The sequence below is a fragment of the Populus trichocarpa genome, chromosome 3, assembly GCF_000002775.5.
Source record: "Populus trichocarpa isolate Nisqually-1 chromosome 3, P.trichocarpa_v4.1, whole genome shotgun sequence".
NCBI lineage: Eukaryota > Viridiplantae > Streptophyta > Magnoliopsida > Malpighiales > Salicaceae > Populus > Populus trichocarpa.
The window spans coordinates 17,413,011-17,424,691 of record NC_037287.2 but is presented as its reverse complement, the minus strand read 5'-3'; the positions used below and the strand labels follow the sequence as shown (position 1 = coordinate 17,424,691).

The following is an 11,681-nucleotide window of genomic DNA, read 5'->3' as shown; positions in this document are numbered from 1 at the left end:
TGATATCAGCACATCAAAACGATCCAAAAGGTACAAACCGCACTCAATTTTAGCAAAAAAAAAAAAAAAAAATTTTGAAAATCGCTGAAAAACAAGTTGAACAGCAGAGCCAAACGCTTAATATTACTGCCTGGCATTCTACAGCTTATGAACAGCCAGCATTTTATGAATAAAAGAATGGAACGCAATAATTGAGAAACACACACCGTTTCCGGTGGGCTGCCTGGCAAAAGCAAGTGGTTTGAGTGTCAACATATCCAAACGTGATCAATGTTGTCTGCAACTGTTCACTGTGATAGGTAACCAATCCTGGAGAATATTCTTATCAAGTCCTTCTGGCGAAACATACTATTTTCCAAGTAGAGTTGTTGGGTCTTGGTCGGATTCGATTCAGATTTTTCAGTTCTTCCTACCCCAGTTTTTCAATGAGCATCTCTCTATCCAAAAAAACAAATAAAATGAATTTATAAATCAAAATAAATATTTATAAAAAAATTGGATCAAATTTATTGTTGTCTGTGTTTTACAGTTTAGTCTCATTTCTTTTATCTTGCTCATAATGTTTTTTAGAGTTGTAGATAATATGCACCAAGAATGTGCCTGTGAGTAGGGCTTGTGCGTGCTAGAGAGTGAAAGAATGACCATGTCGTGTTTTTGTGCCAGTGATGCTTGCATTTCTATTAACATATGTTAAACAAGTAGGTAAATCAAAATTTTTTTGTGTGTAAAATGCAAGGATAAGAAAATTGAATTAAGAACTTATTTGTAAGAAAAGGAAAACACGGACAAATTTAAAATATTCATATTTCTTAAATTATAAGGACCAAAATGCACATTAATAAAATATTCCATACTCCACAGCGTTAGTGATGCCAACCGAAGGATGACAATCATGTAACATGCCGGGATGATATGAACACACCAAACAGTTCAAAGACTTTTTAAATACATTAAAAACAAAAGAAAGTACAAGAAGAAATACAAAGTTAACCAAATTATTATTGCTTCATTTCACATAAAGATGAGATGGTGGGATGATCCATGGATTATTTTCATAATAAGTTATATATTATCATGAAATGTAAAAACAAAACTCTGCAATTTCGGGTCAGAAAATAAAGTTTCGTTTAATGTCCATGGCTCATTAAGCATGATTATAAAAGAATTGAAATTACTGAAAAGCCCAATTTCAGTGTTCATGGCATACTTATAAGATTGAACTGGTCTGGTAGGTCAACTCGGAATTCCAGGCTTTGATCATGTTTGTTTTATTAAAAATTCAGGCTTGTAATTGGTCTAGAAAAATCAGTCGACCTGTCAGGTCAACCCGGAATCCAGATGATCAGGCAAAACTGAGTAAAGACCCGTTTTTTTTCAAAAGTGTTTTTTGTGCTTTTCTTCTAATTGGAGTTTTTTTTTATATATTTTTTGATTGATTAAAAACCTGTTTCAAAGTTTCTTATATAAATATAAGAAAAATATTTTATTTTTTTTAATATGAGATTTGAATCCTTTAATATATATACTTTATGTTCATAAAAAAATTATTTTTTTGATAAAAATAATTTTTAGTTTAAATATTTTAACTTAAAAAAAATAAAAAATTATCTTTTATGAGATAAAAAAACTTTTTGAAATATTTTTTAAAATTTTATCTTTTACATGATATATAATCTATATTTACATTAATTGTTTTTTAATTTTTTTTATAAAAAATTAAAGTTTTAAATATTTTTTTTTAATTTTTTCAATTTAACTCAAATCACCATAACTCAAAACCCAATCTCTTAACTGGATTAACTGGATCACTCAAAACTCAATCTCTTAACTGGATTAACCGGATCATATTTGATAACTATGATCCATGGACATTACAAGTTAACAACGAGCCACCGAAGTTAATATGCGAGGGCCTTCACTTTTTCGTTTAGAAAATTAATTAATTAATTAATTGTTACCCAAATATGAACAAAAACATAAAGGGTTAATTTATACATTTTATAATTTATTTTACTGATTTTATAACAACGAGAGTAGATTATCAATCGAGTTTAGTTGATTAAATTCAAATAATTTTTTTTATCAATTTATAAAAAAATAATCTTTATAATTTTAATCTAATTTGCTATGACAAATCAATATTTAAATATTAAAACAAACACAATATCAATATTTTCAAAACATATTAAAAAACTGATTGGATCCGCAGAATGGCCAATGATATATTTAATACAATAATTATTAAACCCAAGTTGAGAATTGATTTGGCGGAATTACGTCCCGAGTTACACGGATTGATAAGCTATCTTTAATAAAAATAATAAAATTTTAAAAATTATTTTAAAATATTTTTTATTTTATATTAAAAAAATATAATTTTATTATTTTTAATTAAAATATTTAAACCAAAAATATTTTTATCCTACATTAAAAAAAAAAACATGTTTTTTTATTATAAAATTTATATACTAAAAATTTAAAATTCAATATTTGAAAAAATAAATATAATAAATTTTAAACAGGTTAAAAACTAACTAAAAAATATAAAATAGTTTTGCTGGACACCCAGGTTGACACAGGTGAAACAGTTTTTTTCAGGCCAATTGCTGATCCGGATTTTATTCTTTTGAATAAAGGATACCCAACTAAAACCCGGATCATCCAGATCCCGGGTTGATCCAAGAACGCCGTGGCAAGTAATTATGATTAATACTTCAAATCAAAGTAAAAAAGGAAAAGATCCAAGTTAAGCACAGATAACAAGGTTTTGGATCAATTTATCTATACACCTGAATAGAGAGCGAGATCTACAACGACAAATAAAGCAGATTAAGGTTTTACTTCTCAGGAGCATGGAGTCTGGAGAATCAAGTCTCCCATTGTTTACACTTAAACTAATCAAGACATACGAGTTAAAATTAAACGAATAAAAACAAACCTCAGCTTAACTAACGAAATAAATGACAGAAAAAATAATGAAAAAATGGGGTTAAATCCAAGCAAAACTAGGTTGTCGAGGCATGAAAAGCAACGGGAAAAAGCAAACTCAAACTGAAAAAGCAAAACGGGAATGGAGAGATGAGCATCAGTTTTAAAAAGCTCGAATTTTGAAGCTTCATGGATTAATCAGCAATCAAAATATTAAAATCCTCATCATCTGCTCAGAACCTCCGCATCTTCCCATATAGAGTCAAAACCACAAACAAGAGAAAGAGGCAGTTAAGTTATACAAAGAGTAGAGCGAGCGTACAAAACAGATACGAAATCAGATAAAAAATCTCGAATCTCGCTAAATTAGTCTACCGAATTGAGACCTCAGCGGCTATAAGGTGCTTTATATAGAGCAGAGAGGATCCGGAAACCCTAATCACCGAAACAAACGTAAAACCGACGCCGTTTCTTCTTACAACTTGAACGCGCGCTGTCTATAGAAGAAGCACTTGCAGCTTCTAAGGTACTCCAATTTGCCACGTTTTATCGTCTGAATACATAAACTCCAACTTTTATCAAATAAGTTTCATTAAATCATCTAATGAAAGGATAATTATAAAAATAAACTCTTTTATATTATTATTACCGGTTATAATTGAAAGAATTATATTATATATCCCTAGTTAACACAAATTTCAAATCTAATAAATTAAACATAAAACTCTCATATATATATATTAAAAAAAAATACAACTACAAAAGATTTAGCTTAAGACAAGGTTATAATTTTAGTTTAATAGCAAATTAATTATTATTAATTTGATGACGAAGCTTTAATATAAATATTATAAAAGCTCTTTGATTATTAATAATTTGGAAGATTTATATTCTGGAAGATAATTACAATTTTTGAACCAAACTATAAATTTTTTTTTATTAACGTAAATGTTCGGAATAGTTTGTGCGCATCTTGACCAATCTTATAGGTCCTAAAGTTATCGACTATGTAAGCCTGATATAAATCCCAAAATGGGAATAGGATGTCCGTCAATTGCCTCTTAAGTTATCCGTGATTGATTCATGATTTGGTGAGATGCTATCCGGAAGGTGACTGCTTGTAACAATATATTTCTAGCGCGTGAATTGTATAGTTTTTTCAATCAAGCTCTTGAAGTTTTATTTTTCTCAATAGGATCCAATCATGCATATCCCTTACCTCCTTTACTAACTTTTCTTTAATGCAAAATGGTCCCTAATTAGAAGCAACCATTGGAAAAAAAGAAAAAAGCTCTTGCATGATGAGTATACTACAACAACATGATTTGTAATGAGTTTTGTGTCAGTAAATTATATAGATTTGCTCATAAAAAAACTTTGTTGGGCTGTATACTGATATAAATCATGTCTCAGATTCTGAGCGTGACATGACACGCGCGTGCATATTCACATACATATTGTATGTCTGTATGTATATGATGCATTTGTTTATTTATTTTTTATTAGCTCACAGTTCATCAAACAAAGAGTTTATCATTCATGCGTCAAAAACACATATGATTTGAGAATAATTAACGAGTTTATAAATTTTATTTTTTCTTCTATTTTATTTGAGAAAATAATTTTTTTTTTTTTTTGTTGATAAAACAGCTAAAATTTAAAAATAAAAGGGGGCAGTGTAATGGATTATCATGGCCTGTTAAACATGTTCAGAGTGTACAGGCCCGGGTGAAGGGTCTGGGCCAGAACTGCACAGATCAAATGCATGCTTTGCCCAATGGTACGCCAAAACTACGGGCTGGGTCTGCACGGGCCGGCCCTTATGCCTCAGTCTCAATCTCTATTCCGGGTTCACCCCCCTCTACTGTAGCCGTCGATAGCCTTCACTCATTATGTTCTTCCGTTTATCTCTTTCAAATTTCTGTTAACCAAAATCAAAAGCGCATGATCAGATTGCTTCGCTCTAAATTACTACAACATCCTAATCACTGTAAATCCAACACCGCATTATGCATCATCACTCAACGTTCGTTCTTAGCCCAACGCACTTCTCATTCTTCACCAGAATTCAACACTTACATTTATGGTTCTTTACTCCAAAGTTGTATCCGAAACGGTGACTGCGCCACCGGAAAATATCTCCATTGTGAGATTATAAAGAAGGGTAATTGCCTAGACTTGTTTGCTAACAACATTCTTTTAAATTTTTATGTAAAATACGACTCATTACCTGATGCAGCTAAGCTGTTCGATGAAATGCCTGACAGAAATACGGTGTCTTTTGTTACTTTGATTCAAGGTTATAGTCAGTGTCTTAGATTTTCTGAAGCTATTGGGTTGTTTTCTAGGTTACAAGGAGAGGGTCATGAGCTTAACCCTTTTGTTTTTAGTACTGTTTTGAAGCTGCTTGTCAGTGCTGAGTGGGCTAAATTGGGGTTTAGTGTCCATGCTTGTGTTTACAAGCTTGGTTTTGATTCTGACGCCTTTGTGGGTACTGCTTTGATTGATTGCTACTCTGTTTGTGGGTACGCTGAGTGTGCAAGACAAGTTTTTGACGCGATTGAATACAAGGATATGGTTTCTTGGACTGGGATGGTTGCTTGTTATGTAGAGAATGAGTGTTTTGAAGAGTCTTTGAAGCTTTTTTCACGGATGAGGATAGTTGGGTTTAAGCCGAATAATTTTACCTTTGCGAGTGTGTTGAAGGCTTGTGTTGGGCTGGAGGTGTTTAATGTGGGAAAGGCTGTGCATGGATGTGCTTTCAAAACATCTTATTTGGAAGAACTTTTTGTTGGTGTTGAATTGATTGACTTGTACATCAAATCCGGGGATGTTGATGATGCTTTACAGGTGTTTGAAGAGATGCCTAAAGATGATGTGATTCCTTGGAGTTTTATGATTGCTCGGTATGCTCAGAGTGAGCAGAGTGAAGAGGCTATTGAGATGTTTTGTAGGATGAGGCGAGGTTTGGTGCTTCCTAATCAGTTTACGCTGGCTAGTTTACTGCAAGCATGTGCGAGCTTGGTGGATTTGCAATTGGGGAATCAAATCCATTGCCATGTAGTTAAGGTTGGTTTAGATATGAATGTTTTTGTATCAAATGCTCTAATGGATATGTATGCTAAATGTGGAAGGATGGAGAACTCATTGCAACTATTTTCAGAATCACCAAACTGTACTGATGTGAGTTGGAATACGGTGATTGTTGGCTATGTGCAGGCAGGCAATGGGGAGAAGGCATTGATTTTGTTTAAAGATATGCTTGAATGCCAAGTTCAGGGAACGGAAGTGACATACTCTAGCGTGCTTCGTGCATGTGCTGGTATTGCTGCCTTGGAACCAGGCAGTCAGATTCATTCCTTGTCAGTGAAAACTATTTATGACAAGAACACCGTGGTTGGCAATGCTTTGATAGATATGTATGCCAAATGTGGAAACATTAAAGATGCACGTTTAGTATTTGACATGCTAAGGGAACATGATCAAGTGTCATGGAACGCTATGATTTCAGGATATTCTGTGCATGGACTATATGGGGAAGCTCTAAAAACTTTTGAATCGATGCTGGAAACAGAGTGTAAACCAGACAAGGTGACTTTTGTTGGTATCCTGTCAGCGTGTAGCAATGCCGGACTCTTAGATAGAGGACAAGCTTATTTTAAATCTATGGTAGAAGAATATGACATTGAACCATGTGCAGAGCACTACACTTGTATGGTCTGGCTTTTAGGGAGATCGGGTCATCTTGATAAGGCAGCTAAGTTGGTTCATGAAATTCCATTTGAGCCTAGTGTTATGGTGTGGCGGGCCTTACTCAGTGCTTGTGTCATCCATAATGATGTTGAACTTGGAAGAATTTCTGCCCAGCGTGTTCTTGAGATAGAACCAGAAGACGAGGCAACACATGTATTATTGTCAAACATATACGCTAATGCAAGGAGGTGGGGAAATGTGGCCTCCATTAGGACAAGCATGAAAAGGAAAGGAATCAGGAAAGAACCAGGCCTAAGTTGGATTGAGAACCAGGGTAGGGTTCATTATTTTTCCGTGGGGGACACTTCACATCCCGACACAAAATTGATTAACGGGATGCTGGAGTGGTTGAACATGAAAGCCAGGAATGAAGGTTATGTTCCTGATTTTAGTTCTGTTTTGCTTGATGTGGAGGATGTTGACAAGGAACAGCGACTGTGGGTCCACAGTGAAAGACTAGCTTTAGCCTATGGTCTAATTAGAACACCATCCATAAGCCCTCTTCGAATTATAAAGAATCTCCGAATATGTGCAGACTGTCATGCTGCAATAAAATTAATATCAAAGATTGTGCAGCGTGATATCATTATCAGAGATATGAATCGTTTCCATCACTTTCATGAGGGAATTTGCTCTTGTGGTGATTACTGGTGATTGATGTAAAAAGGTAGATTTTGATTTTTTGGGAGCTAGACTTTCCATCTGCATGATAAAGTTCCTAATCATGGTGGTTTGTTTATTATAAGGAAGCCTCTGCTTTCTGCTTTTTAGTCATGAAATAAAATCCATCAACATTTATGTCCATGCAGTGCTAAACCCTGACCTAATATGCAGTTGCAAGTCAGCCATATATCAGCTCAGCTGCAAAAGGTACAAAAATAGTGAAACAACCCCGTCTAACTTTTTATGATACATTTTAGTTTGGGAGTTGGTCATAAGATTTAATTTGCAAACCGAAGTTTCCTGAACTCAGATGAATGCTGTGCGAATCATCTGTTGAACTCGGGTGCCTCATTCCTGTCTTTAGTAATTGCCTGTTGTTGGATGATCCTGTTTTTGCCCTTTATACTTCTCCAAAGCTTCCAGTTTATATGCTCAAAAATATTTTGTGTGCGCATTCTGGGAAGATGAGGTTGATTAGAGAATTTAAGGGGTCACTTTTCTATGCCAGTTAAATCCCTGAAATGATATATTGTGCGTCTTGTATAAATACATGGGAAGGAGTTAATCTTGCGTAGGGACTGGTTCTTGTGTAACTCAATGGATTGATTTTTTTTTCATCAATTACAATGACACTGCTAATTTTTGGCGCTGGCAATTTTTTTTGTGCTAATTTATGTCTTTGAAAGAAGCGGCAGCTCAACAAGATGCTCAAATTTATGGAAATATTTTTTTCCCTTATGCTTTCAATAGGTTCTGCTAATTATATCAAGAATCATCTACTCAATAAGGCTTAGGAGGCGATGTTTAGTTGAACAGCCTGGTCGTCATGATAGGTGGTTTTCAGGAAACATGATATTTAAAATATGAAGGCCCTTACATCTAATAAATTGAGAACTTCCTTTATTACATAGCTGGCTGACTGGATTCAAGCATTATCTTTTGCATGGAAATGTTGTCTTTAATTTTTCTATCATTTTCCGAACAAAAAAGAAAAAGAAGAGGATGTTACAGCCTGATTTTGTTATTTGGAATGTTCACAATTGACCTCAAATGTTCTTGCAGCTTTGACATTGATCACAATGGATAGATTCTTTCACCCTAGAAAATGAAGTGCAGGAGGTATGAATCTACAACCAATCTATCTATATATTGATTGATCTTCTTGAAGTGGTATTTTTTTTTTTTAATTTGGTTTGGGATAGCTAGCTTCTTTTGAACTATATCTTGAGTGATTGATGTGATGCATCCCCAATTATTCACACCCGGTGCAGAAATTTATTGCCTTCGAGAAGGACGTGTTTGTATAAAAGATGCACGTGTCTAAGAAAAGTGCTTCATGCATCCTTCTGGATTTTCTTGTTGGCTGTCCTATTATGACTGTTGTAGTTGATGAAAGTGCCTTTAAGCTCTGCCTTCGCTGAGGGACTATACACTTACTCTTAACAGTTTAAACTTACACAAGGGCAAGAGAGTGAACTGCCTTTATCCTCGCAAAATATGCTTTAACTTTAGAATTTTGGTTTTGGAAGTGTTTATTTCAGTTGCTTTTTAAAGAGTTATTGATCATCAGAACACGAGGACTCTTAATATTGAAGCTTGCTACACTGATGCCTTGTTAAATGTATATGATGCATCTTCTGGGTTTCATCAGGGTAAATTTATCCATTTTGGGGAAACAAAAAAAAAAGAGAGAATAAGTTTTTAATGAAGTTTTTGGAATCAAATTGCCTCCCATATTGGTTTAAATACAACAAATTTGGTTCAAAACACTGCCTTCAATGATTATTCCTGAGGCAGCAATGGCTAGAGTTTTTTCATGCAAGCATATGTTACAATTGCCCGTCCATGTTTTATGCTTGTTAAATCATCTACTTTCGATCATTGAAGTTGTCCTGGTGAGGCTTGGTGGAACCAAGTTATTATTTGTTTTGTGCAATAAACAAAAATGAAGAAAATGCCCTGCCCTAGCATTGTATGCATGGTGGCATTTTTATGAATTAAACAGTCATGTTCTATGTGAGTATTTAAGGGTTAGAAATGGCAATGAATGTGATGAAGATGTTTCTGCAGTTGGGGAGAGCGAGAAAGAGGAAAAATGAAGGAAAAAGAGAAGAAAGATATAAATCTGTGAAATTAAAAGCAGAACTGAAATTCATAAAATAATTACGAAGAACTAGAAAGGCATGCAACCCGATATAATTAGAAAAGAAAAGTCTAACCACTGCTTTTTGTGGTGACTGCAAAAAATTACGTGTAGATTGGAAAGAGATGAAGAAAGAGGGAAATAGTTAAGACCACAGCCAATTGCGATGCATATAACACATGGTGGAGGGCCCGTATGTAATGTCCATGTGATTTGTCTGCTCAAAATTTCATAATCATTGTTACCAGTATACGGAGTGACTAGAATATAATGTATTCCACTGATGATAATGTGCTATTGGCTTTTTGTGTAGTCCTCATCGTATGTTTGGATTTGTAATCATAGTTCTTGACAAGCATGCCATTCCATGAATTTAGCATCATCCATCATTTTGGTACCCACATTCAAAGTTGTGGGCAATGAGATTTAAATCCTATTTGGTTCGTCTTTAGGTCAAATTGAGAATATGGTGCTCATTGACCACAACAATATTTTGTCCACAGGGACCTTGCTCATGTTTCATTCAGATCCTTCATTGTTTGTAGTCATTGATAGCGGATGATATTCGTGGTATGTCTCTCTAGCATGTTTGTGCTGACAATTACTATTATATCACAATTTGCATCTGTATGGTTCATACTTCCGCTCGTACATGGCAGAAGGCATCATTTCACAATTTGGAAAAGTTCTAGATATGTTGGAATCCTCAGTGCTCTTCTTAGGACTTCTGGTTTGTTAGTCATGTTTCAAATAAAATCACTAGAATTATTGATGTTTTGACTCTTGAGATCCCTTCTCATCTTCCAAAATCATGTTATAGCCCATAGAGGATAGAGAAAATTTGCCATGCTAGCAAGTTCACTGCATCTCAAATTTTTACTGGATGAAAGGGCTATGGTAACACTGATGTTTCAACATTCCCTCATTCCCACTTACAGTATTTTAGTTGATCATGGACTTGGACTTGCCATCCGAGAAAATTATCTTTTTTTTAACTTGCCCTAGCCTCTATTGTTAAATAATTGAATCTACTATTATTACTCCTGATGTGTTTCCCTCTTTTTGATTGCTGTTCTAGTATTACTCTGCATGAAGCTTTGCTAAAGTTAGTGGTATCCACTGTGCTGTGTTCACTCGTCATGAAGACAGATGCAGAAAGCTTTTGACGCATTTGAGCTTCTAATATGTGCTTCATATGGAGAATTGTAAAGGTTTCCATTGCTTGTTATATAAGCCTCAAATTAGATGTGTGGATATCGATTCCAGAAATGTCAAGGAAGCTCGATCTTTGATTTTTTAAGCTTATAATGAACTTGGCCTTTCTATTTTATTACCATCACTAATTTCCTAGCTCCTCTCATTTTGCTTGAGGAACTTTTAAGAAAGCAGCAGTTGGACTTGCAGATCAGGGGACCTCCTATGTTGGTGAATATCCTCGTCAGAATAGAATTGACGAACCAACTATAACGATTTGGTGCTCTAGTTTTACCACTCTCAACTGGTTTCTACTAATTATGTCAATCCTAACATGAATTGCCATTTGACTTGGTTTCTATTTCGTCTTACTAACCATAATTTTTTAGTTCTCATCTTTCTCCTCGTGAGTGCGAAAGTGGAGTAAAGATTAAATCAGATTTATATCCATGACTTTGCAAGTATTAGAGCGTCTTTCTCATGGACTAAACATCTTGATGCATCGGTAAATGATAAAGGTAGGAAACCATCCTTGTTGGACAGTTAATGAAAACGACCTCACCTTGCTTTCAGAATTAGCAAGGCCAAAGTGACAAGCAAGATTATCACTCGGGGAAACGATTTTTTTCTTTTCTTTTGCAAATGACCTAACATTACCTTTTAGTTTGTGATCTTGAGGGAACGTTTGGTAACGTGCATGTTGCTCCTAGTTAGTTTCCCACGGTCAAGCTGTTTCTTGCTCCTAGTTAGTTTCCCACGGTCAAGCTGTTTCTCTCAGTTGAATAGATAACAGGTAAACATTAATTCCGGCAAGCTTAATTAGCATAAAAATTAAAGTGTTAAAAAAGAGTAAAACAATAATATCAATAGATGAAAAGTTATAGATGTTTGATAAGAATTGAAAAAAATATGGATAATAGTGAATCCCACTCAAATTAAAGCAAATGTAATATTAAATATAATTGTAAAAAAATATTAAATAATATATATTTACGGTTTA

General features: G+C 34.3%; 1 protein-coding gene and 1 non-coding gene across 11 annotated transcripts; one reads left to right on the top strand and one right to left on the bottom strand.

Moving 5' to 3' along the window:
* Positions 1-3,079: 3,079 nt before the first annotated feature.
* Positions 3,080-3,163, bottom strand: LOC112327044 (small nucleolar RNA SNORD36). The gene has a single exon (XR_002981123.1). It is a non-coding gene; the product is annotated as a small nucleolar RNA SNORD36 (small nucleolar RNA).
* A 1,636-nt stretch (positions 3,164-4,799) lies between these two features.
* Positions 4,800-10,787, top strand: LOC7496541 (putative pentatricopeptide repeat-containing protein At5g13230, mitochondrial). Of its 10 annotated transcripts, XM_052451770.1 has the most exons (5): positions 4,800-7,348; positions 7,491-7,551; positions 8,407-8,463; positions 9,991-10,057; positions 10,566-10,787. In XM_052451770.1, exon 1 carries the CDS (start codon positions 4,873-4,875, stop codon positions 7,333-7,335), a length of 2,463 nt encoding a protein of 820 aa, XP_052307730.1. In that variant the 5' UTR covers positions 4,800-4,872; the 3' UTR covers positions 7,336-7,348; positions 7,491-7,551; positions 8,407-8,463; positions 9,991-10,057; positions 10,566-10,787. The 10 variants fall into 10 exon arrangements, with proteins under 10 accessions (XP_052307730.1, XP_024452344.2, XP_024452340.2 ...); XM_024596576.2 differs by lacking the exon at positions 9,991-10,057; XM_024596572.2 differs by having other exon boundaries at positions 4,800-7,551.
* The last annotated feature ends 894 nt before the right edge of the window (positions 10,788-11,681 follow it).

Bases quoted from the DNA above. Each gene is read 5' to 3' on its own strand.
- LOC7496541 (XM_024596576.2), top strand. From the start codon at position 4,873: ATGATCAGATTGCTTCGCTCTAAATTACTACAACATCCTAATCACTGT.